General features: G+C 31.0%; 3 protein-coding genes across 9 annotated transcripts in view; 2 read left to right on the top strand and 1 right to left on the bottom strand.

Annotated features, from left to right (window-relative positions):
* LOC127707483 (uncharacterized) overlaps positions 1–6221 on the top strand; it is an 87967-nt gene extending 81746 nt beyond the window's left edge. For 6 of the 7 annotated variants that reach the window (XM_052212053.1, XM_052212058.1, XM_052212057.1 and 3 more), the window contains 2 exons: positions 222–2217; positions 4710–6221. In XM_052212053.1, the coding sequence (XP_052068013.1) occupies positions 222–2217; positions 4710–4716 (2003 nt within the window). In that variant the 3' untranslated portion in view covers positions 4717–6221. Of the gene's footprint in view, positions 1–221; positions 2218–2853; positions 2882–4709 lie in introns of all 7 variants that reach the window. The other variant, XM_052212056.1, reaches the window with a different exon arrangement.
* A 3396-nt stretch (positions 6222–9617) lies between these two features.
* On the bottom strand, positions 9618–24024 carry LOC127707490 (ketimine reductase mu-crystallin-like). The gene is made up of 8 exons (XM_052212066.1): positions 23833–24024; positions 21745–21889; positions 20971–21033; positions 15826–15927; positions 13876–14053; positions 13369–13490; positions 12569–12659; positions 9618–11098 (listed from the first exon to the last, which is right to left on the bottom strand). Exons 1-8 carry the CDS (start codon positions 23985–23987, stop codon positions 11028–11030), a joined length of 927 nt encoding a protein of 308 aa, XP_052068026.1. The 5' UTR covers positions 23988–24024; the 3' UTR covers positions 9618–11027.
* A 192-nt stretch (positions 24025–24216) lies between these two features.
* The window catches only part of LOC127707485 (nuclear pore complex protein Nup85-like), a 66219-nt gene continuing 64364 nt past the window's right edge, over positions 24217–26071 (top strand). The window contains exons 1-2 of the mRNA XM_052212059.1: positions 24217–24265; positions 25608–25707. Coding sequence (XP_052068019.1) covers positions 24236–24265; positions 25608–25707 — 130 coding nt within the window. The 5' untranslated portion in view covers positions 24217–24235. The remainder of the gene's footprint in view (positions 24266–25607; positions 25708–26071) is intronic.

Below are 26071 nucleotides of genomic sequence, written 5' to 3'. Positions count from 1 at the left end.
GTATGCAGTTGTATTAGCATTGGCACATCTCATTCCATGGAGATTGTTTAGCCATGTACCTTCAGTCATGGTTCATCGACTTTGAATATTTGCATTACTTACATGTTAAAGTATTGCAATTTTAATTTCAACATTTCCATTATCAAAATTACAAAAAGGCGAGACATATCTTTGTGATAACAGTTTATTGTTTTCTAATAATAACTTGTCCGTACTTTCAGATGAACAACATAAAGAAACTTTAGATTTTCAATCAGTTGAACCTCCAGAATCTCCAATAGAAATCCAACATAAAAGTTGTATTTATTTACCGATGCGAAAACAGCATAAACAACATCAAGCACAATTACATAAAGAATTATCTTTGGAAATTCCGTTTATGGATCAAGAACAGGAAGACGCTGTTCGTATCCTTCCCGATAATGTTAGGGATAGACAAGTAATGAAAGGAGAGAAAGGTGTGGAAATATCGTTGACAATTAAATTACCCACTGCAAACATTAATCTACCTCGTGATATCTCACAACAGGAGTTAAATGTGCCAAGAAGTACTCGGCAGGAGGAAAGTGATGATTCTAGCAGGAAAGTTGAATCTGAACCTAAAGTTCACAAATCAGAAGCCAAATTTCCAGAACTTCTTATTCCTCGAATGCCATCGAAGTCAAAAGGAAAATTGGAAAAAGAAAATAGTATGGAACTGTCTGAACTAGAGCTTCAGATTCATGCTGGAAAAGAAGCGAAGGATGAAACCAAAGTCAAACGTGAAAGTGATATATCTGTTGGTAGCGATAGTGTTTTTGTTGAGGGCACACCAACAGAGTATAAAAGAATGATGATTCCTGTCAGAGTTACAAAACTTTCTGATGATCTACCATCACATGATGCTCATCAGGAAATACATAGGGAAACCATTACACTATCACCTAAACTGTTTCATAAAACATTACAGAGAACATCTCCTACATCTCCCAGGAACACGTCTGCACCAGTTTCAGATAAAACTTTTAACTGGCCTAAGGTCAGAACTGTCTCATATACAGGACATCGAATCAAACCAGCTGATGAACTCTTGGAAGAAAGTAAACGTTACAGGAAGGGTCATTCCGCTTATATGAGTAGAATCCTTCAAAAATATAAGACTGATGAATCGAGGAAATTTCTAATGGAAAGACAGAAAAGTCACGACAAGGAAAATATTGCTGAAGGCTATGTCCAGGCAATAGTGAAAAGATTATCTCGTGAAGGCACACCTGATATACTAGTAACAGGGGATTCTACTCCTAAACATTATGTCTCATATCGTTCAGACTCGCCCCAGGGAAGATCAGAATTTGTTCAACAAATTGTGAAAAAACTATCTTCTCCTGCCGACCAAACCCGATCACAATCATCTCCATTGAAAGATGTCACAAATGGAATTCCTAAAAAAGTGAAAAAGTTAGCCGAAGTGTTTGACAGTGGTAGTGCTCGGAATACACCAGAACGTGCTTTATCTGATTCAGAGTCTCCTCATAAATCACAAATAGTGACTTCTAAATCCAAAGATCGAACTTCTCAAAGTGTCACATATGATTCATCTTCATCTACATCAACATTGACTAGTATCACCGGTGCCACAGAAATAACTTATCATCCGGGGCCTTCCGGTAGTTCTTCAATAAATTATTCCTCCATGCCTCTTCTGACTGTGCAGGAAGAGGACCCCACTGATCTCCAGCAATCTTACAGGGAAAGGGCAGCAACTACTACAACTTGTGATTCTGCTGCAGATCAGGGGGTTAAAAGTCCGATGGAGAAACAAGAAGTGCTTGTGACCATAACACCTTGGAAACAAGGTAAAAGTACATCTCAGCAAATTTTCCGTCATCATGAGGGTTCACCTTCATCATCTCAAGCATCAAGCTCAAAACATTCAACAGAAGTTAAACTTCATATAGGACAAAAACCTGGTAAAGTGAAAAAAGAGACCATTGGGGCTCTTTGTCAACAAAGTATGTTATCATTTGACCTTGGTTTGTCCTTACAAGCCTCAGAACAAATTCAGTGCAGAAAGGATAGTGAGGCAGATTCAGGCTACTCAGGAAAAAGTCCAAGACCATTATCCTCAGGATCTGAAGGTGAACCTTCGTCATCGTCAGAAGAAAAACGCAAATCAAAATCCAAATTTTTTGAAGTACATTGGTTTCACAAACCTAAAAAATTCTTTAAAGTTTCGAAGTAAGTATATTAAATTAATGGCAAGTTTTACATCAAAGAATCAAGCAGGCAAAGATGCCAAAGACGAGGATAACAGTTCAGGTTTCTTGTAGCCTCTTACTGCCTTGGTGGTCTTTTGGTAGTGTGATTGTCTAAAGTATGTGTGGAAACAGATTCTACTAAACTACAGATATCAAATTAATTATTTTATAATTTACTATTGAGTAATTATAATATCTCTTGAAAGTCAATGTGAATGAGATATATATAAAAATAAGAAGATATGGTATGATTGCTAATGAGACAACTATCCATCAAAGTTCAAATGAAGTGGATGTAAGCAATTATAGGCAACTGTACGGCCTTCAACAATGAAAAAAACCCATACCGTATAGTCGGCTATTAAAGGCCCCGACATGAAAAATATGAAACAATTCAATTGAGAAAACTAACAGCCTAATTTATAACAAAACAATTTACAAAAAAAACCAAATATGACAGACATGAACCAACGACAACCACTGAACAACAGGCTCCTGACTTGCATATAAAGAACATATAGTTCTTTTCATGTTAAAAAATATTTGAGCAAAAATACATAGCAAAAGCATGATAAATGAGAAAAATCTATAAGACTTAATGTTACTTCACTTTCAGGTAAAGATCCACATTTTATCCATAAATGGTAATGAATGCATGTGTGTGCAATCTAATAGACCTTGTTTGTTATAACCACTACTCTGCTGATTTATTACTAAAGTAAAATAAGTGAATTATGTAAATGCCATATATTTCTGCTGTTATTTTACCCCTCTCCTTTCCCACAAACCAAGTTTGAGTGTTTAGGTTATCCAGATATGACTCTTTCACCTTAAAGAAAATTGTAACCCTTTTTAGTACCGACCTAGTGATTGCAACCTCTCCTACATGGTTTATTGTATCTACAAAAGTGTACATAAAACTTAGAACATTGTTAGATCTGCATGTTGATAGGATATTCTGAAAGGGTTCTGAAAGGCGTTTCAGATGTCAAATAAATAAAAAGAAATAAGTTTTAACAAGTTCCAAGTAAAAGTGGACTAAATAAATCGCCTATTAACTTTATGGAGTTTCATGATAATTTCAGTTTCTGTGGATTTTTAAGCCTATTTATTTTCTTAATATCAAGGTCATAGATGAAATCAAGGTCACCTTATATTGGCTTTGCGGGCATACACTACATAGAATGCTGCCCTTGTTATCTGTAGTTCATGACTAAACAGTTTGATGTTTAAAGACAACATATCATTATCCTAGGACCAAAAACAAACCCTTAGTTTTAATCCAATTCATCGTGTTTGAAGCTTTGATTTCATAGCATGATTGTAAACAATAGAAACCTATTTTTATGGATTTCATGAAATGATTTAAACAGAACAAAAATAGAACATAATTTTATATTGGGGCTAGCTATAGTAAGATATAAATACTTTTATATTCACTTGCTACAAATGCTTTTATTATAACTAGTGTGAATTTATTTAATGCCTGCATGAGAATTCATTTTTCTTGATGCATGATATTTTATAGAATTCAATAAAATTTGTTAAAACAATAAAATCAGGGTAATAGACCATGTTGTTTAACTCTGGCCTTTTTCAATCAGTTATTGCACCTGAGCAATATTTCGTTCAAAACCTAAACTATTTTGATAGCTCTAGGTTAAATTCAAACTGAACTGATTTGTAACAAGATATATGATCATATATTATGAAACAATTGTATGAGTTTGGCTTTAATGCATTGATTTACTCTTCTCTGATCCAACTGCATTGGTAGTTTAAATATCTATATTTACTATTTATGTTTAAAGCATTGAGAAATTATTGAGAAAAACTTAAAATTTCATAGAGTTCCCATTTTCCAAGATTTATGGATAAAAAAAAATATTTGATAACCTTTGCAAAACATTTTCTAATGATTTTTCAACAAATGTTGAAAAAAAGAAGATTCGACAGATTTTTCACAAAAAGTGAACCAATTACTAGATAGAAAGATGATGGGTTATAAAATGAATATCTGTTAATCTGACAGAAAAAGTTGAAAATAACTTAGGGGTAAAAGTTTAAACAAAAATAGGGAAATAAAGGGAAGGGGTGGGTAAAGATTTCAAAAAGAAAAAATAATTTATTAACATTAAGTCCTAAGAAAAGACAGTTGAGTTGTTCGAAATACTTATACCATACTGTAATATGCAAATCCTTTTCGGAATTCAGGGTCCTCAATGCTCTTCAATTGCATACTTTATTTGGCCTTTTAACTTTTTTGATTTGAGCATCACTGATGAGTCTTTTGTAGAAGAAATGTGTGTCCGGCGTACAAAATTATAAGCCTGGTATCCTTGATGAGTTTTTTAAATTAAGTATGCAGGAATTATGTCCGTGACCTAGTATCTACAAATTCTGTGTTCGTTATTGAATGAAAAAGTACAAACCGGTACATTTAATACTAATATTTTTCATTTTTTGTTTCAGGTGCTGATGGTTTATTTGGTTAACTGCTTTACTGCTAGAAATAATAGATTTCATTCCAAGGATTTGAAAGAGTTTGGATTTGTTCTTGATCTCTTTCACTGAATTAATTTATAATTTCTGTCTAGCTTACTTTGCACCTTTCGAATAAATAACCACTTTCAATGTAGCATCTTGGTTAAAAGTTACATTTTGATGGACAATTATTTTCGCTAGCTTTTTATTTTAGCTCTTTATTTTAAGCAAAGTTTTGATATTTAAATTTATGCCTGTATTTTCAGAGGCTTGTCATACTCAACTTCTTAACACTGCAAGTGAGAACCCTCCCTAAGGTCAAAAGCCAAATGTGTATTTTTCCACTATTATTATGTATTTCTGATGAATTTTATTTGATTACTGCAATGTATAGGAAATGCAAAAATTCTACAATAACGTAAAACTAAATAAAGCAAATTTTTTAATTGAAATAATATCTTAAACTAAAGGTCAGACACAGAGAGAGAGGGGTGTCACGGAATAGAAGTTCCTTCATAGTATAAGTTCCAAAAGGAAAAAAAAATTTGGAATATTATTTCCACAGGAATAAATATTACAGTATATGTTCCTAACGGAATAAATGGTATAGAATATTTGTTCCAACAGGAATAGATATTATGACATTGTTTATAATAAAGTTTCTAGAGGAACTTCTGTTAGGCGGAACAAATATACATTGACAGGGGGCTTTCTTGCAGTTAATGGAAGATATCAATTAGGTCAATATTTGTTGCAATTTTAGTGCTGTTATTAATCGTCGTTAGTTAAGCTGTTTGTTGTTTGTTTGACTTTTTATAGTTGATCTTACATGCTTTAAAAGACAAATTTTTGTAGTTCCTTTTCTATGTCAATCTTTCTTTTCTTTTCTTTAATCTTTGAACAAAACACAGAGAATATCAGCTACTGTGAAAAATGAACCAATGACAGTGAAATTTGTGATTCATCTTATTTATTATTCTGTGGATAACTGTTTATAGTGCCATATGAACTGCTTATTGAAACTTCTGAACAAAACCAAGAAATATTTGATATTGAATACAATACTCGACTTGTCTACAGAACATGTGGTATTTTCATGATCAATTGATAGTTTATAGTTAAAACATTTCTATATTTATGTATATCTTAATCATTATAATTCTAAGAACATTTTTTAAAGGGAGTCTTTATATTTTTCTTATATTCTTGCCAAAAAAAACATTTTAGCTATTAAATATTATTAAAAATTATATTGAAATGAAATTATTTTATTAAATAGAATCATGATTTTAATCTTAACCAAAGAATGATATTTATATTTAAAGATAAAAGCAAGACTGTGATTAGATATATTATGAAATGTTGTCATAACAATGTTCCTTCTCTGGTCCAATCAAATGTGGATCTTACTTTGTAATTCATGGTGCTACATATGTTTTAATATTGTCTACAGAAGAGTGATCATATCATATTGAATATAAATTAAAATATAAGAATTTACTTCTTTGTTAGTAGTTTTATTCCTTACATTGTTTGCACAATGGTCATCATTTGTATTTTAGAAATCTCATCAATTGAGTAGCCACTGTAAAAAGGAACAGTTGAATGTATGAATGAATGAATATTGTATTGCAAGAGCATACATGACATGATATGGCAATATATAATATATACACAATGTGACAAAAGACTGATAGCAGAGAACAATACAATGATAATATAACTAACCAATAATATCAGATCTAGCTTTTCATCCATTCTTCAAATAGTTACAGAGTTTAATTGTAAGCGATCTATAAGTAGCTTTAAAAAAATATGACAGTTTAAAAGTATTCAGCCAAGAACAATAATAAAGTGGCAAAAAGTTATTTCCGATTATTCTGTATGCTGGACATGCCAATACAAAATGGAATTTGTTCTCAACACATCACAACTGCAACATTCATATAAACACAGTAAAAGTTCCTGTAGATATCAGCTTTGTGGGAAGACCTTTTGATGTTTTGGAAGGATAATGTATTTTATGTTTGAACTTTGAAGTGTGTTGCAATTTACCTCCCATGCAGACTTCCAGTGAACTGCACATGGACCTGGAAGAACCGCATCAATTTCATCAGGAAGCTCCAGATAATTGGCATAGCTTTACTTAATATTGAAAAAGAAAAATGTTGTTTTGTACAGAAGTTTTGTTTTAGTTGAGCTGTTCATGTAGGTGGTAAATGACATGATGTCAATATGAAATTAATTAAAAATATGATCAGGAATTATATAAATTGTGACCTCAGTTTACTGTTCAGTGATCGTGTCATATATACCTGTGGTATATTTCAACGAAACAACAACTAAACAAAAAAAATCAAAAGACATTGAGAGGTCAAAATGGTTTTCATCAATGGAGCAGTCCCTTTATTGTACATATAATTTAAAGATAAAGCCAATAAACATATTAATAGGGTTATGAGGTATCATTACCTTTGCTATAACTGGATCATTTATTAATTCAAATGCTATTTAACTGATAAAATTGGGATATGAATTAATACATGTAATATGATAACACAAAAAAACAGACTTCAAAGTAAGGTACACAAAAAACATACTTCAAAGTAATGTACATGAATAACAGTCGGACAATGACTGCAAATACATGGAATACAACTGATAAGGTTTGGACAGTTCAGCAATAACTGGGGTAAATATGTAAGGATTTCAAGAAACATTCGAATATTCAAATAACATAACGATGAGCTCTTTTTATACAACCGCAAAAAATTTTTGGGGTCGTATATTGCTATCATGTCATCGTCCTCCGAAGACATTTGGTTTCCAGACAATAACTTAAGTTTAAGTGTATGGATCTCTCTGAAATTTTACCACTTTATCAATACCACTAAAGAAAGGTTGGGATTGTTTTTGGGGGTGATGGTCCCAACCGTTTAGGAATTAGGGGCCAAAAAGGGGCCCAAAACAAGCATTTTTCTAGTTACAGGACAATAACTTGTGTAGAAGTATATTGAATGCTCTGAAATTGTACCATAATGTTTAATACCACAAGTCGAAGGTTGGGATTTATTTTGGGGGTAATTGTCCAAACCGTTCAGGAATTAGGGGCCAAAAAGGGTCTAAAACAAGCATTTTTCTAGTTTTCAGACAATAACTTGTGTTTAAGTGTATTGATGTCTCTTAAAATGTACCACATTTTACAAAAAGAAAATTTTCTTCTAATGTTATTTTTTTTTTGAAAAAGGGGGGGGGGTAAAAAAAAATTTGGGGGGGGGGACAATTTTTTATCCTCAAGATTTTAAAATTAACAAGAAGATTTCTTCAAATATTTATTTTTGGAAAAAGGGGAGGGGGGGGGGGGGGGGGGGGGGGGCGGTCAATTTTTTTTCTTCAAAATTTAAGAAATTGTCAATTTTTCCAAAGAATAATTTGGGGTCACAATTGCTAATTCTTACTAAGTCTTGTGCAACAGCAAATGCAAAAAGGACTAAAAGGTAAGTCATTGTGATTACATATGATGGATATTAGGCTGGCAGCAACCAATTGATTTATTCTAATTACATAGTTACTGGTTCTATGGATATAGAATTAGCCAAATTTGGTGAATAATGAACAGTTAATCAGAATGACCCATAAAAAAGAGTTCATGGACAGATGAAACCCTGCCAGTTAACATGTTCAATATGTAATTATTCCATACATCAATTAAAGCTGACCTATTGCTTATAATATCTGAGAAAAGGACCCAACTATGCAAACTAAACATTGACTAATGAGGTCAAGGTCAGATGAACCATGTCACACTGACATATAAACCATACGATCATTCCATATTGGTTGCAGTATCTGAGAAATAGACCAAACGAGAAAAAATTGTCCAATGAACCATGAAAAAAGGTCAAGGTCAGATAAAACCTGCAAAGTCCCACAGGTACACATCACAATCATTCAATTCACCAAATATAGTACCTGACATACAGACTTGACCACAAAACTTAACCTTGATCACTGATCCATGAAATACACCTAACAATCATTGTGGCCTGTTTGCTTATACATGTAGTACCTGAGAAACAGACCAAAACACAAACACTTGACATTGACCAATGAACTTGGTAAATGAATTCAAGGTCATATGAACCCTGCCAGACAGACATGACATGTCATGTACATCTCATAAGCATTCCATACATCAAATATAGTTTACCTTTTGCTTATAGTATCGGATAAACTGACAAAACCATGAAAAGTAGGTCAAGGTCATATGAAACTTCCAGACAGACATGTACACATTACAATTATTCCATACGACAAACATAGTGACCCTATTGCTTATAGTATCTGTGAAAAAAAAACATAACATTGTCCAATGAACCATGATAAAAAGGTCATGTTCAGACGAAAACTGCCAAGTCCGACATGTACACCTTACAATCATTCAGTTCACCAAATATAGTTGACCTATTGCTCATAGTATCTGACATATTTAAAGGACTTGAAGGCAAAAATTAACCTTGATCACTGATTCATGAAATGGGGTTGAGGTCAGGTCCATAATAAGTGAGTATTCCACATGACAAAATAACTTCATGTTTTTTTAAGCAGTCACTGAACCATGAAAATGAGGTCAAGGACAATTTATATATGACAGATGGAAACTGCATAACATAAGATATCTCCATACAAGAAATACAGGTCTTATACCTTCTAAAATATAAAGCTTTATAAAAGTAGTGTATGCTGTCGCCACCGCCACAGGATTGTAATCCTTATGTCTTGCATTCTGCCAGGAAAGTCGCAGGCAAGGCAAAATAACAACAATAATAAATCTCCCCTGTATACAAGTACATATTAAAATATCACATCTGTTAGGACCAATTCCAAGAACAAACATTAATCTATTATATCATTTATTATAAAATTATTTTATCACAAATTATATCTTTATATCAATATGAATAATTTAGTCTTCTTTGTTTAAAATTTACCTTAAGAGAACAGTCACCTTGTTACATTATAAACCTTGTCCCATATTATTTAGGCCTCTAAGGCCTTCTTCAGTGGAAATCTTCCTACAGATACACAATTGTATTTTGCAATGAGCATATTGATTAAATCATAATTTAATTATTTATCTCCTTTAATCATTTAATAATATTTGCAATCATCAACATGTTGTTGCCTTTGTGGTGCAAAAAGGAGTATTATCCCGTAATTTGTTTTGACTAATTAGCACTGAACTAAAAAAATAGTATACATGTAATAACATGTAATTTTATTTGAAAAATTAGCACTTATAAATGCACCTCTTGAATTTAAACAAAATAGTGTACAGTTAACAGTGATGTTGTGAAATCAGCTTTCCCAATCCAATATAATCAAATAAATTATGGCTATCATAAAATTACACAAAAGTTATGCATCCAAAATACAACTCTTTATAAATAATTGCTTGCAATAACGAAAAAATGATATCAAAAACAATATACAGTTAAAATTTACAATATTCATACATTGATCAGAATGTAGGTGTCTAGTTAATTTCTGGTTATGTATTCACTGTATTCATGTATGAAGACTTTAAAATGGAGTTTGAGTTCCAATATAGTTGTTTCTTTTTCAACAGAATAACTGATTTTAATAGTCTTAAATTTTCACAGAATTTTTAGATTTCCCTTTTTTCTATTATCTTTTGTAAAGGGTAAGGCATGTGTTGAATTTTGATATTGTCAAATACTCCTGGACATGAGGGGGGTTCGGATAAGCAACCTTAGAGTTGATAGGCTAGTTATCACTATCTTGAACTACTTAAAACCGCTCCTCTCTGCAACTGAGGTCCCATGGATCCATACTGAAAAATTTCTTAACTAACTACTTTAATATAAAGTTATCTATATGAAAATTTGCCTTCTTTAAAGCTTTTACAAAATAATATAAATACACTAAAAAATATTTTGACACCTCATGCCATTAAAACAAATTTATACCCAAAATAAACATTTTTGAAATTGTTCCTAAAGTTGTTTTTGTAGTATTTATGTGAACCTCTAGTTTGTTGGTAAAAATCTCCATATTGACATTTTTCATCATACATTATATATCAGTACTATATTCACAAAATCATGCATATTGTTTACTGAGCATCTCAAACTCCAACAGAAAAGTTCTTAATCTCCAATTGAAAATCATAAAATCAATTCCTTTTTTATGCTTCTCATTTATAAATGATAAAATCTTATAAAAAATCTGGCTACACCGGGATTGGAAAGTAAAATAAGCTTCTTTATTTGTTAAAGAAGAACTTCATGATGAATTAGAAGAGCTTAGAAGATCACACACAAGCTTGGCAGACAAGGCATCTTCAATGGCAAGACCTATAAAAATAAAAATATTTTAACACATGCATATGATTATCAAATTGTATTTATACATAAATTTTATAAAGTATTTTGTGAAATAATTGCAATTGAAAAAATATGCATCTTGGTGTGGAAAAATGAACAGATAAAAAAATATCAATTATAAGCGTCACAAATCTCACTTGTCACAAGTAAATATAGAACTATAATCAATTTGTCAGAAATAATCCCTATATACCCTCCACTAGGACACAAAAAAAATCAAAAGTAATCAAATGGAATAAACTGAACAGGAGCCTCAGTGGTTGTTGTTTGTTGCCATATATCGTAATTTTTTTTTCGTTTGTTGTTTTGTACATAGATCAGGCCATTGGTTTTCTTGTTTGAATTGTTTGAATTTTTCTTATGTTGCCTTTTATAGCTTGCTATGGGGAATTGGGTTTTGCTCAATGTTGAAGGAAGTACAGTGACCTATAGTTCCTAACATCTACATCATTTGGTCTCTGGTGGATAGTTATCTGATTGGCAATCATACCATTTCTCCTTATTTTATACTGAAACTTGTATTTTCTTACATAAGAACTTATATATATGGAAACAAATATCTACTTTTTGTAAACCTTATAAAAACATTTGTAACTGGTATAGAAGTAAAAGTTACTCTATAATGAAAAGGCTGTCATATCAACCCTACTTCAATGGAGATAAACTAACCTTAGTCAGGAGCCTGTTGTTCAGTGGTTGTTGATGTGGTTCATAAGTGTTTCTCATTTCTCGTTTTTTATATAAATTAGACCATTGATTTTCCTGTTTGAATTGTTTTACACTAGTCTTTTTGGGGCCCTTTATAGCATGCTGTTCGGTGTGAGCCAAGGCTCCGTGTTGAAGGCCGTACTTTGACCTATAATTGTTTACTTTTTACACATTGTGACTTGGATGGAGAGTTGTCTCATCTGCACTCATACCACATCTTCTTATTTTTATTAAACAACAGTTATATCAAAATATTTAGTTCCATAATTGAAAATCTTAATGCAGAGGAGAAATAAACTGAGATGTAAAATCTAACCAGTCACTTAAGCAAAAAAAGTCCTTTACAGTGACCTACTTTTCTTAGAAGGCCACTATACACACTACACACCTTCAGTTAAATCCATAAAAGAAACTGTATGAGGAGGATCAATTAATATGAGAGAATGGCCATGAACTAAATCAATAAAGTATGAACTGTAGGTCATTGTAACATTTTGTAATGGGAGACTGTTCTTTTTCTGCAACGGCAACCATCCATTAAGCAAGATACACATTGTATGCTAATTTTTTTCTTTAAATATTTGAACTTAATTAATTAATCTAGTTTTGTATATCAATGTTTTAGTTTTATGCACAACGGTCACCGACAACATGATTAAACTTTTTAAAATATATTTTGCATAGCTCAATTAGTCTATATGAACTTTTAAGGACTATATTGTGATCTTTTACCTAATGATTTAAACAAGGTCACGTCTGTTGCGGTTTTTCTTCCACCATTTTTACCCAGAATGACTTCACCGACTTCTGCTTCAATGTCAGCCTGAAAGTATACATAGTCTGCTTTATTCCTAATATTTTCAATTTGTCCTCTATGTAATATGATAAAAGCAATATGTTGACAGGAGTTTCCTTCCAAACCAACTTATATTTCTGTACACTTTTATTTCTAAAAAATATTTTAAAAAACATCCCAAAATACACTTAAGGGGAGATAACTCAGGAAATTCTCTACAAATGCTTTTATTCCCCAATTAGAAAGATAATCATGACTTCAGTATCATACCTACCATTTCAGACTCTTGGCAAATGCTTGATCAAATTACAGAAAAATGCACTTAAAAACTATTTTGACCATGTAAACTATGTGAGTTATATTTCCCAAACTGCATGAAAACTATATAGAAATTTCTGGTCAATGTCAGAATAATATCAACTGTTTTAATGAGGCTTAGAAACTAGGGTAGAACAAGGTTTACAAAGTCATTCAACAATGCTGATTACAAAAATTTACATTTTTCTGACATTGATCTAATATTGTTTTTACACTGCAGTCAAAATATTATAAACACAAAAATAAAATTATTTTCCACACCTATATGAGCAGCTGAGTGTGAAGGAAAAACATTGTTACATGAAATTCACATAGTACAAAATATCACTTTGTTACTTATTCAAGTAATAACAACAACAGGAAGTGTTCCAGCTGCAGTAAAAATACAAATAAAGAGCACCAAACTAAACCATGATACCTTAGACAGTATGACATCTCCACTTTCTGTTAATGCTGCATCTCTACTATCAACAAACAGAGAAACTGATCTCATCAATTCTGGGTCTATTTCCTGCCAGTCTGGTCTACAGGCTCCAACAGCTTTAAAACACATATCAAAATAAATATTTAAAGTGAGGATAGTTTTACATGGTGAAAGAATTGTATTTCACATTTACTCAGAAGTTAAGCTACTGCTGTATGACTCTTTCTTTGTTTTCCTGTTGCAAAAGTTAGTCTTTACTTTTGTTTGTTATGTTTGTACACTTGTTTTGTGTTGTCAATGTCTTTTTTCAATCAGAATAAACATTTTTTTTAGCTTTCAAACTTACATTTCTTCTGCTGAAATTTTCAGCCTGAAAATGACCTACCATTAACACTATTATCTTAACACTTGGTTACCAAAAATGTCCTCATTAATATCCTTGTTAATTTTCCAAAAGCCTTGATAAGAAAGGGTCAAGAAAATGAGTTATACATAACATACCATTTATATGGGCTCCTGGTTTTACCCATTCCTTTTTCAGTATAGGTATGGTTGATGAAGTAACTGTTACTATGACATCTGCTTCTTTCACCGCATCCTCTGCTGTTTGGCAGGCTATTCCATTCAATTCACTTGCAAGAAGTTCAACATTAGTTTTGGTTCTGCCCCATATCCTAATCTAATAGATGATAAATCATTTTTTAAATGTAACATTTATTCAGAAAAGAAAAAGATTCAGAAATGTAATTTTAAAAATATTGTACTTGGACATCGAAATGTGACCATAGCTTACAACTTTTATGTATAAAAGAATACAAAATAAGCAGTAACAAAGACTTTGTCGCTCACCTAGGTCTATGTGCCTCGTTCTTTATCGCTCACCTAGGTCTATGTGCAACTTCAACAATGTAAACTCTCCAGCATTGTAGACTAGAATATAATTCATGACAAAAAAATATTTTTTTTGCTGATATTGCTAATAATTTTTTTTCTGTTCAAAGTTCCTCTTTATCTTCTATAGGTTTTGCCAAAAAAACACGAAAGAAGGTAAAAATCAATATTAAGGGCAATAACTCCTATAAGAAGACATCTGACAATTTCATCTTTGATGACCTATTTGCAGATCTTGTCTTACTAATCATTTTTGCTCTTTAAAGTTTCTATCTATCTATCTATTATAGCTTTTAAGAAAATAGGCAAAAGCGCAAAAAAAATTGGCAAAAATTGTAGTTTAATGGCACTAACTTCTATAAAGCGTCAACTGAAGATTTCAGCAATATTGACTTATTTTCAGATCTGTCTTGCTAATCATTTTTGCTTATAAAAGTTCTATCTATCAATTATAGTAAAAGATAAAAGGCAAAAACATTATAAATCAGTAAGAGTTGTCAATTAAGGGCACTAAGTCCAATGCCAATGTAGAGTGAACCAATGATTTCAGTAACATTAACTTATTTGTAGAGCTTGATTTGTGGATCATTTTTTCTCTTTAAAGTTTCTATCTATCTGTTATAGTTTTCAAGATAATAAGTTTAACTACATAAAGTTGGTAAAAATCGTCAGTAAAGGGCAATAACGTCATAAATGAGTCGACTGAGGATTTTGGCCAGATTAGACTTATTTGTATATCTTGTCTTACTGATAATTTTTGCAATTCAAAGTTCCTACCTAACTATTAAAGTTTTCAAGATAATAGACAAAAAAGAAATCACTTTCATAAAATTCATCATTAAAGGGCAATAACTCCTATAAGAAATCGTTTTGGTGTAATTATGGAATGACTAATATTTTTTCTATCTATGAAGAAATAACATCATAAATGTGGTTCACACTGAATAACCCGTGTAGCGTGTTATTAAAAAGTGTGCACCACATTTTTTTAGGTTATTTCGAATAAACAGAAAAAATATTTCAGTCATTCCTTATAATTTAATTTTAAATTCTATTTTAAGGAGTAAATCATGAAAAAAAACGTTTATGATGTCACGGTCACATGACAAAATTATGTCTTTGAGCTGGTAGACAAAAAAACTTTTCAGCCAATCAGAAGACGTGTTACATTTAAATTAAATTATAGGACAATAGATACTCAACATTTGAAAAGATAACCAATTTTACTAAAAAAAAAATGCTTACCTAGAAAACCTGGCTTCCTAATTTTTCTCTAAAATTGAATAATGCAGATGATAAAATAGTAATTTTAGGCCAACAAGAATTGTTAAGTAGTTTTTATCCTACTTGTAGAAAAAATTGGGGTGGGTGGTAGTATTTTAAAATTTTTAAATATTTATTTCCTCTGAAACCCTTTCGTATAATGTGTTCTTCATATGTTAGGGTAATAAAAATAGCTAATATATAAAAATCTTTGTAAAACTTTCCTGTAACCTTTCAAACAATAATTCATAGTCAATATGAGTCAGCTATATATTGTATTTACGTGACAAATCTCACCTCCTCAAATTTGTACAGTGTAGATAGTGCTTGGTAATGTGACCTTGCCTGGACACCACTTCCTAATAAAGCCAACACCTTTGGGTTTTTGTTGCTAAGAAACTAAAAGTAAAGTTGTTTTTTTTATTATAAATGATTATGTCATTTGTAAGGAAATGCATCAGAATAGGATTTTAAGATATACCATATATTTAGGTATTTTCATGTCGGGTTTTGTTCACAGTTTTGATCTCAGAAGGGTCAGTTAAATATTTGCTGTTGTCATTGTTCACATTTGGTAAATTATGTATTAAAATGCCTACCTAGAATATAGTGAAAAATTATCACACAAAGCATTTCAGGATGTACAGTAATTGAATAAATTGTTTGCTATCAGTATTTTACAAATGAACATTTCCAGTGTGTTATTTTTGAGTTGTTGATATTTACATCAATTAGCTACTTTTTATTTTCAATTGTCAATCAATCATTGATATAGAAAATTTCTTACATTGTAGGAAAATATAGAATTTATTTGTTCGAGCTTTAGAAACAGAGAGAAAAAATCGAGGTTCACCGTGCTTTTCTCCTGTTTCTTGACGAGTACAAATACATTTTATATTTTCCTACAATGTACGAATATTGTACATATAATGTACGAATATTGTTTTTATCCTGCAATATAACATTTTTGCTTAAATCCATAGTTTTTATTTTCCTTCTCACTGTTGGATTTGTTTATTAATGAAATCAACACGACCAGGAGACTATAAACGTATACTATACGTATACTATATGTTTATCGCTTCAAGTTATCTGCAAGCCTGTATTTGTATAGTAGAAAGGTCAATTTGAGGATAAAATATAAGCAAATGTCCCCAGTGCAAAGCAATGTCCCATATATAAAGTTAAAATTAAAAATTACAAAAACAGACTCAGAGTGATTTTTGTGTTAAAACATTTCTGAAAGTTTCAGTAAGCCTACAGAAGGAAACATGGGGTAAACATCATTGACATAGAAACCAATTACACAATTTTAGTAAAATTCAATTTCCTCAACAAATATCATTACTATCATAATAAACTTAAACATTTGGTCATGAAAGCAGAGTGAGAGAATTTACACGATCTGATTGAAATCAGATCTATCACTTTGCTCCATTAGTTTTGTTTGTCTCTGCCTGTCAGATCTGAAGACATCCTATCAGGGGTCATGTTTAGATGACCTTTTATGCAAATTTTTAATTAACCGATCATTTTGAGTGACAAGCTTACTCGTTGATTACAAATTTCCTCACACAAACATAGATTGGCAGAACTAATTGAAAAAATCAACATTTTATTGATTAAAGTGTTTATCAATTTATGATATACAATATAAACAAGAGTGCATACACTGAAATGTCTCATCTGATTTACTTATTATGATTGATATATGTTGAAAGTCTTTAAGATAAAAGATTTACCACAAGTGTCACATAAACTTAACATTATCAATTAATGAACCCTTTTAAATGAGGTCACTGTCAGATGAATCCTGCCAGACAGACATTTACACTGATGCAATAAATCCATACATCCAATAAAGCTGATCTTTTGCTTATAGTATCTGAGAATCAGACCTAAACACAACAAAATACCAATGACCAATGAACCATGAAAATGTGGTCAAGGTCAGATGAAACTGCCAGTCAGACATGTGCACCTTACAATCATTCCATTCATCAAATAGTGATGATCTACTTCTTATAGTATTTGAGTAACAGACCTTTTCATGTTAACTTTAACCTTGATCAGTGATCCTTGAAATGAGATTGAGGTCAGCTAAACCCTGTGAGACTGACCTTGCACGGATCGTATATACCAAATATAATTATCCTACTACTTATAACCAGGACTATTATACAATATGTTATGTCCCAGCTTATAATAAGTGAAAAATTCACATGACAAAAAAGCTATACAGTTTTATAATCAGTCACTGAACCACAAAAATGAGGTCAAGGACAATGGACATATGACAGACCTAACTTCATAACATAAGGCTTCTATATACAAGGTATGAAGAATCCAGGTCTACTACCTCCGAAATATAAAGATTTATACTAATACAGTCAGAAGTAGAAAGTGTTTCACCTCTTCAAAAATTTCACTATATATATATTATAAAAACACATTTTACAAATAATAGTTCAAAACTTATTTCAGGTCTGATTTAGATGATTTTTTTTACTGTTTTTTATGATCATATTGAAATATTTTATTGATATGATATTACTGAGAAAACATCATTTGCCGGTATATACAAATATGAAAATAAGGTGTCATTTTCTCCTATATAGCCATATATTTCTTTTATACAGAAATTCATATTTGTCTTTTATCAGTGTAATCATTAAAAGTATAGGTCATACAAACAGTGTGTAAATATTGCAAGAAAATACAGACATTTCTGTATTGATTTGTGAAAATTTCATTTCAAATCTGACAAAATATAACGAATGTTTTAAATCATCTGTTTTTATATCAAATATATATGGGGGTATTTTCAAACAGTGAAACACTTCTAACCTCTGACTGTAGCATAAACCATCAAAGCTACCCCTGCCATTTTAGCATCCCTATATCTTGCACTGTGCTACTTTCTTTCAAAAATGAATAAAATCATGTACTTTTAAGTATTTTGCTGAGTTGAGAAATGTTTGCATTCAGGTCAGTGTATAAAATAGATATGATGTCAGGTGAAGAACAAGTTAGTACATAAAATTTCAAGACTATATTCTGAAATTACTTGACAGTATTTATGATAGTTCATAGTAAAGTAAATGGAGAATGAGTCCATGGGACACAGATGATGCCCCCGCTTGCATAGAAAGTTATAAAGGGACATAACTCAAGAACGGTAAAAGTGATGCTACCCAAATTTGTACTTGAACTGAGTTTTATGATAATAAGTATTGGGTATAAGTTTCATAACATTTGGTTGAGGCAAACTTTTAAGTTAGAGAACAGAAACGAAAAATTCAGCAATTTTTATACGGACAATAACTATTGTTTAAGTGTATGGATTTCTATGAAATTTTACCGTAAGGTTTATGACCACAAAAGGAAGGTTGGGATTGATTTTGGGGGTTATGATCCTAACAGTTCAGGAATTAGGGGCCAAAATTGGGCCCAAATAAGCATTTTTCTAGTTTCCAGACCATTACTTGTGAAATGGTGTATGGATCTTTCTGAAATTATACCACAAGTTACCATATCACAAAGGGATGGTAAGAATATGCTTTGGGGGTTATGGCTCAAACTGTTTAGGAATTAAGGGCAAAAAAAGGGGGAAAACAAGGGTTTCCAGGTTAATGGACAATTACTCAAGTACAAACATAATTTTAAAGCAGTGTAAGGGAGGTAATTCAAAGACATATATTATCAAATTACCTCCCTTACACTGCTTGTAAATTATTTATAAAGAAATGTATTGTCTTTAGGTGATTAGCTGTCAATTTATTTTTAGAAGTTACTATTTTAAAAATGTTTAATAAAGGTAATTTAATTATAACCATGATTATGTATGTGAAGGAATTTTATTTTTAGATATTACTATTTAATGATGCTGATGGAGGCTTTTTAATTTTAGGCATGATTATGATGTCATTTTCTATGTTAAAAATTATTTAATTTTAGCCATGATTATGTATGTGAAGAAATTTTATTTTTAGATATTACTATTTAATGTTGCTGATGAAAGTGTTTTAATTTTAGGCATGATTATGATGTCATTTTCTATTATAATACTTTTATGATGTATTTAAATGGGTTTTTATGGTTGCAAAGTCCTAGCTGTCAATTTAATTTTAGAAGTTACTTTTAAATGATGATGGAGGAATTTTATTTTTAGATATTACTATTAAAAGTTGCTGATGAAGGTTTTTTAATTTTAGCCATGACTATGATGTCATTTTCTATTTTAATACTTTTATGATGTATTTAAATGGGCTTTTATGGTTAAAAAAAGTATTTTTCTAGTTTCCAGACAGTAACTTGTGATTAAGTGTATGGATCTCTCTAAAATTGTACTACAAGGTTCCATACTACAATGGAAAGACTGCAATTGAGTTTGATGGTTAATGCTAAAAGGGGGATTCAAAAAGTTTGGGGGAGGGGGGTTTCCAATTTTTTTTTAAAAGGTTCATATTTTTTTTTCTAAATTTTCAAAATTTCAAATTTTTGAAAAGTTTCAAGACGAAATCTTCAATTGCACAGTATTGCGCATTAGATTTGTAAGATCTTTGACCACATTTATTTTGTGTCAGAAACCTATATTATGTCAAAAATTTGATCACAATCCAAATTCAGATAGTATCAAGCTTTAAAATTGTGTCCAAATTTGCTCCAACTGTTCAGGGAACGACCACTGTAGTCGTATCAGGCTGCGCTCAGCGAAGCATTTTATTCCATTTGTAAAGAGGCATAACTCTAGAAAGGTAAAATTGACGCCACCCAAATTCAAACTTGATCTGTGTTTTGTGGTAATAGGCATTGTGTATAAGATTCATAACATTTGGGTGAGGCAATCTAAAGTTAGAGAACGGAAGCCAATTTCGGGACGTACAGACATATGGACATACAGACATATAAGGGTAAAACTTAATGCACCCTTTGCTACAATGCAACATTAACAAACAAATCTTATGACACAGAGTGAAAGATCTGATTTTAATCAAATTGAGAATTTACATGTACCAAAGAATTATTAATTTCGTTTTTCCAAAGTGTAAGACAAGAGTTATCTGCCAATTTAAAGTTGTCCTTATCACCACTTTTTGGCATGTCATCAGATATCCCCTGAAATTAATTCACATCTCCCTTTTGCTCAGTCATATCCAGTGATAAGGCTGGGTACATATTGATCTACAGGGTTTTTTTGTACAGTATTTTACACACTATCATTTTTCTTTGTGTCTTTATCTTTTGTACATGGTGGTGTATGCTTTTGACTTACAATATTTTATTGCACCCTAGGTATCTTGTAACTGTTTTATAATGACATATAGCACTAAAAATTTAACAGTATCATCATAATTTTCAATATGATACACATACTTTTATCTAATACTTAGGATGATAGAATTGGTACAAAATATACAGACTATTTACAAGTTACTTTACCTTCGAAGCAACTGCAGAAACAGCTGCTGTTCTCATAGCTGTAATTACTTCACCATCAACTATCTATAATTATACAAAATCATAGATTAGATATTTAGGGCCACAATGATAATTTGTGGAAAATGTTTATCGATAAAACAAAACCTAAAAGTTGCATTATGACGAAACCATAATGTTTCATCTCTAAAACTTTTCCTTTTTCACTGTCATTTACAATGTATTTAAATGTCACTATTGGAATAGACTCTAACTGGCCTCAAGGTTTAAGGCTTAATAGATCTTTTGACTTATTTGCATTGAATTCATTTGCTAATGCAAAATATGTGATGTAACTATTGAATTAGGAGAATATTCATTTTCATAAATTAATCAAAACCATGTGTACGTCAAAAAATAGCATTCAATACTGCCACAAAGAAACAGGCATATATTCAGTAATGTAAATTTTTTCTTAACAACAGATTATGTATGACCCAAATAAATTGTAATTCCGTTTATTTTTCAATGCTCTAACATATTCTTGGATTTGACATCTCCGCTTAATTTTGATGTTAACAAGATTTTACATATTCTCAGCAGCACAAACAAATGGTCATCCTCAGCAAGGATCTTTCTGCCAAGCAGAAGATGACTTTGGAAAATATTTATTTCCAAGAGCAACTTTTGGGATACATTACAAATGTTTGTAAAACTATGTTAATAAGCGTGAGTAGTATAATACAATCATTAATTTATAAAGAGTAAATACAATTATTTATTTTTTTTAATACCTACAACTTCAGGTACACCATTGGATGCATTAAACATGGCAATAACTGCATTGTGAGTGGGAACATCCTTGTTGTTTGGATAAAATGATACCAGTTTAGTAGCAAGAACATTGTCTTCAGAGCATAAAGATGGCATCAAACCAAAAAATCTGTGAAATGAATTATAAACATTTGATATATAATAAACAAGAATATGTTAATGAATAAGGCACCATACCCTGCTCACATTATCACATTTTCATGTGTTGTGAACCAGTGAAATCTTGGTCAAAATCATAAGCAATTTTTATTTTTTGCTGTGAGGCTTCGTAAGGCATCACATCAAAAAATAAAAATAGCCTTTCAAGACGTCATAATTATTTGGACTAAATGAACATGTGTACTAATCAACTTTCATGTTAATGTGGCAAACTACCTATAGTTGCTAACTTTTACATCATTTGATCTCGTTTGATGAGTTGACAATGGTACCACATCTTCTTATTTTTATACATTAAACCAACACTTTAACTTGGTATTGGACAAGTGAATGGATGGACAAATGGACAAACAAATAAATGATACAAAAACTGTAAAACATGATCCAACTACAAACGAAGGCAGGGCAAAAAAAATCACAGAAATGGCTGTGTAAGCAAAACAAAATGTACTTTGGGTACAGACAAACCTGTGCAACTGGAAAAGTTTTATTGCCTGGAAACCTAGATATATAAATTTAATGGAGCAAAGTTTAATGCATTTTGTGTTTCAGAATGGAGCAAAGTATAATGCATTTTGTATTTCAGAATGTTGAACATTTTTTTTTATGCTGATGAAAATTTTTTTCAAGTGCTACAGAATGTTTGAAATTCTCCTTTAGTAGCACAGGCACTTGTCTCATAATATTAAGGTATATAGAATTTTTTTCAGAGACAAGTGCCTGTGTTCAGTAGTCATGATATATGCCTTGGCATTCATTTTTCTGTTTCCACTTTTAACTTTTTATGCTGATATTTTCATTTCTTATTTTTTAGGAATGTGAAGTAATACAATAAAATCATGTACATGTCAAATAGGAATATTTAAATTTCTTTTGCACTTTCTGACCTGATTTCATGTCAGAACAAAATAGCTTCTGAAGCATCTCTTTATCATGTTTATATCCAAATTTCATGAAACAAGATTTTAATAAACATATCAACATTAAAAGTATTAAAAGATACAAAAAAAAATGTTCTACCTTTCTGATAGCAGATTGACTTTAAAACAGCAAATAGAAAAAAAATAGCAAACAAAATAAAAACAAAATGCAAGAAAAAACAAAGAGAAACCAAAGTATTTAATTATTTCAAGGTGTAAAGACAGCTATTTTTTATATGAACCTTACTTAAATAATATCCCAGCTTCTTATAATTTATTAATCAAACTATAATAAATACTGATAACAGTACATATCATCAAACAGAATCTCATTTTTTTAATATTTAAAATAGCTGCTTAATGCTACTACAAGATGGAATGGAATGGAAATTCAAAATATAGAAAAAAAGCAAAAGGAACAGAAGTGTCCTTTGTTTTCAATGTATATTCGAAATAGAATATAAATATTCTCTAGTTAGGAATAGAAAAACAATTTAATTTTGGTAACTTATGCCGTTTTTTTTTTTTTTTTTTTTTTTTATTGTTGTACCATATATTAATTGTTGAAAAAAATCGAGGCATGAACAAGAATAACTGAAAAAGCAACCATTACCCTATAAAGAGTAACATATCTTCTGCATACCTTTTTTTTTGTCAAACAGACAGCAGAGGCTTGCTTTGCTGGCGTTTCATGTAGCACCTGAAATTTCTTACATGTTGAAGATGAGTAAATCAGGCGAGTGTGTATGTGTTAGTATATTGTTTTTCATGCATTGTAATTGATTTATGTTTTTGGGAAGGTTAACTTTCTGGTAGTAAGTCCTGTGATGGCCAGGCTTATGAAATATGTAGGCAAATTCTCCAATTCATCTTTGTCTATACAGTGTGCAAAATGTTCTCCTTTACACCAAAACTCATGATGGTGCTCCTAAGGAAGGAGAGTTATATATACAGAGTGTACATACATACATACCCACCAGATTCCTTGACAGGAATAACAGATCTTACAGGTTGAACAACTTTTTTGTCTGAAAATTTGGCAAGTGCTTTCTCCATTTGTGGAATAAGCAATTCAAATGTAAGAACATTTTTTACTTGGGAAGCAGATATAAATTTCATCTGTTCCATTCTGTATTTTGACCTCAAGTTCTAGTATATGTACATGATCCCGACCACAATAGTTTAGGGTTTTCTAAATTTACTAAAAATTGTTTTCTAGAAATACACAAATAAAATACATTGTTATAAAATTACAAATTTGATTTAATATATGATGAAAGAATATTTTTTGAAAATGTTCAGTCAAAAAGGAAAATTAAGATCGAAACCAGCATATTTGTTTTAGAATGTCCTAAAGTTAAAGGGACATAACCAAAATGGCCGAGCGGGAAAAAGTGTTTTGCCAGGTTAAATTTCTTACTTAATTTAATCAATTTAAGTAATTTTTGACATCATACACCATTTCAGCACATTTTAGCTTGAACTTTTCTTTCAATTTAAGTTACTTTTATTCATTTAATCGCTTCGTTTTCTGAACTTTTTACACTTTTTCATAAATTGTTTTTGACCGTCTCATGAAATCTTCATCAATAATTTCGCTTAATTATGTCCTCTACGGATCGGCCTCCATCTTACTTAAATTGGAAAAAATGAAGTAGTTACAAATTACTTCAACAAGAGCAACATAAATCTCCTTGACATTTCCCGAAAGTGCTATTTGATATATGATCAAGAACCACATTGAAAATGAATACTATAAGTTGCTTTTACACAAAGTACATTTAAAAAAATAATATATTTTGTATATGTAGATGGGCTTTCAAGATGTTTTCGGCTTTGCAGCCAGTTTGCCTATCATGTCACTTTGGCCACATATAATATGTTCGTTACATAAATAGGCATTAAGTGTTTTGACAGAAGCTTATTTTGAACAGGATTTTTATTGAACCAAAAGTCATTTTATCATTAAGTGTGCTGCAAAACACGAGGACTGGACACAAGATTTTCCTATGTTACACTTGGTTAAGATAGAGACGTATAAAAAAGGAGAGAAAAAATTGTGAAAAATTTTCAAATTTAAATAGTAGTTCCATAACTAGCATAAATATGAGAGACATGAAAACCATTGACTACATCTAATTAGCTGGAAAGTAAACATCAGTACATTGATGGTTTTCTGTAACCGAAGAAGAGATTTTCACTGCAATAAAATCTTATATTTGACCCTTGTTCCAAAAAAATAAAATATATGTATGTATGTTTCCAGTCGCAAGACTGACCCTAACTTTTTTTCCCAATTTAAACAAAAAAAATGGTAAAGTTCAATGTGATCAAGAAAAAAAGCTCTTCTTTTAGCATGTCTCAAAATCATCTGAGTCTAATTTGCGCTATTTGTGAAAGGTTTTTTTTGTTTACCGTGAATGAAAATAAACAAATGAATGGCTTATAAGTAGTGTGTTTGCAGTTCAGTTGATAAAATGCATTCATAAACCTGATTTACAAACACTCATGACAGTATCATAAATCAAAATATTCGAACAACAGTTCAAAGAACGTTATGAAGAGATCGATTGAAGAATTGAAAATTAGTAGTACAAAAAAACCTGACCCTCTGACCCTATTTTTGGGTGACATGCAACCGGAAACAAACCTACTTTTTTGGGGGGCTTTATGGATTTTGTTCTGAGTTAAAGGCCATATGTATGAATAGTTTTGTTGTTAATGATTATACACATTGTTCATTTTTAGACAATATATGACCCAGCATGTACTGCAGGGTTACAGTCAACATGGGGATTTGGGAACCAGTTATTTGTATTTCCAGGAAGAAAACCCACCTTGTATCCAGGTATTTGTTACATGTACTTGTATCATATTAGAAAAAAAAACACCATATTTAAACTTCATTTAGATATTTAGAAAACCATGAAAAACCATTAAATGCTTATGATAAGATGTTTATTGTTTTCTTTGTTATAACTTTATTGCAGCCCTCAAAATAGGTTTAAAGACCAGGTTGCCTTTTGGCCACCAGATATAAAATTTCAGTGGCCAATTCAAAATTTTAGTGGACAGGAAATAAATTCAGGTCGCCTAAGAAATTTGTTATGAAAGTCTAGTCCATAGAGCTAGTTAAGACTAGTAAAAAAAGGAATATCAATAAATTTTCTGTTGTATATAATAGAAGACATAAAATAAGTTAGTCTTTGTTC

This window comes from Mytilus californianus, unplaced genomic scaffold, assembly GCF_021869535.1.
Source record: "Mytilus californianus isolate M0D057914Y unplaced genomic scaffold, xbMytCali1.0.p SCAF_7, whole genome shotgun sequence".
Lineage (NCBI taxonomy): Eukaryota > Metazoa > Mollusca > Bivalvia > Mytilida > Mytilidae > Mytilus > Mytilus californianus.
This window is presented reverse-complemented; position numbering and strand designations above follow the sequence as displayed.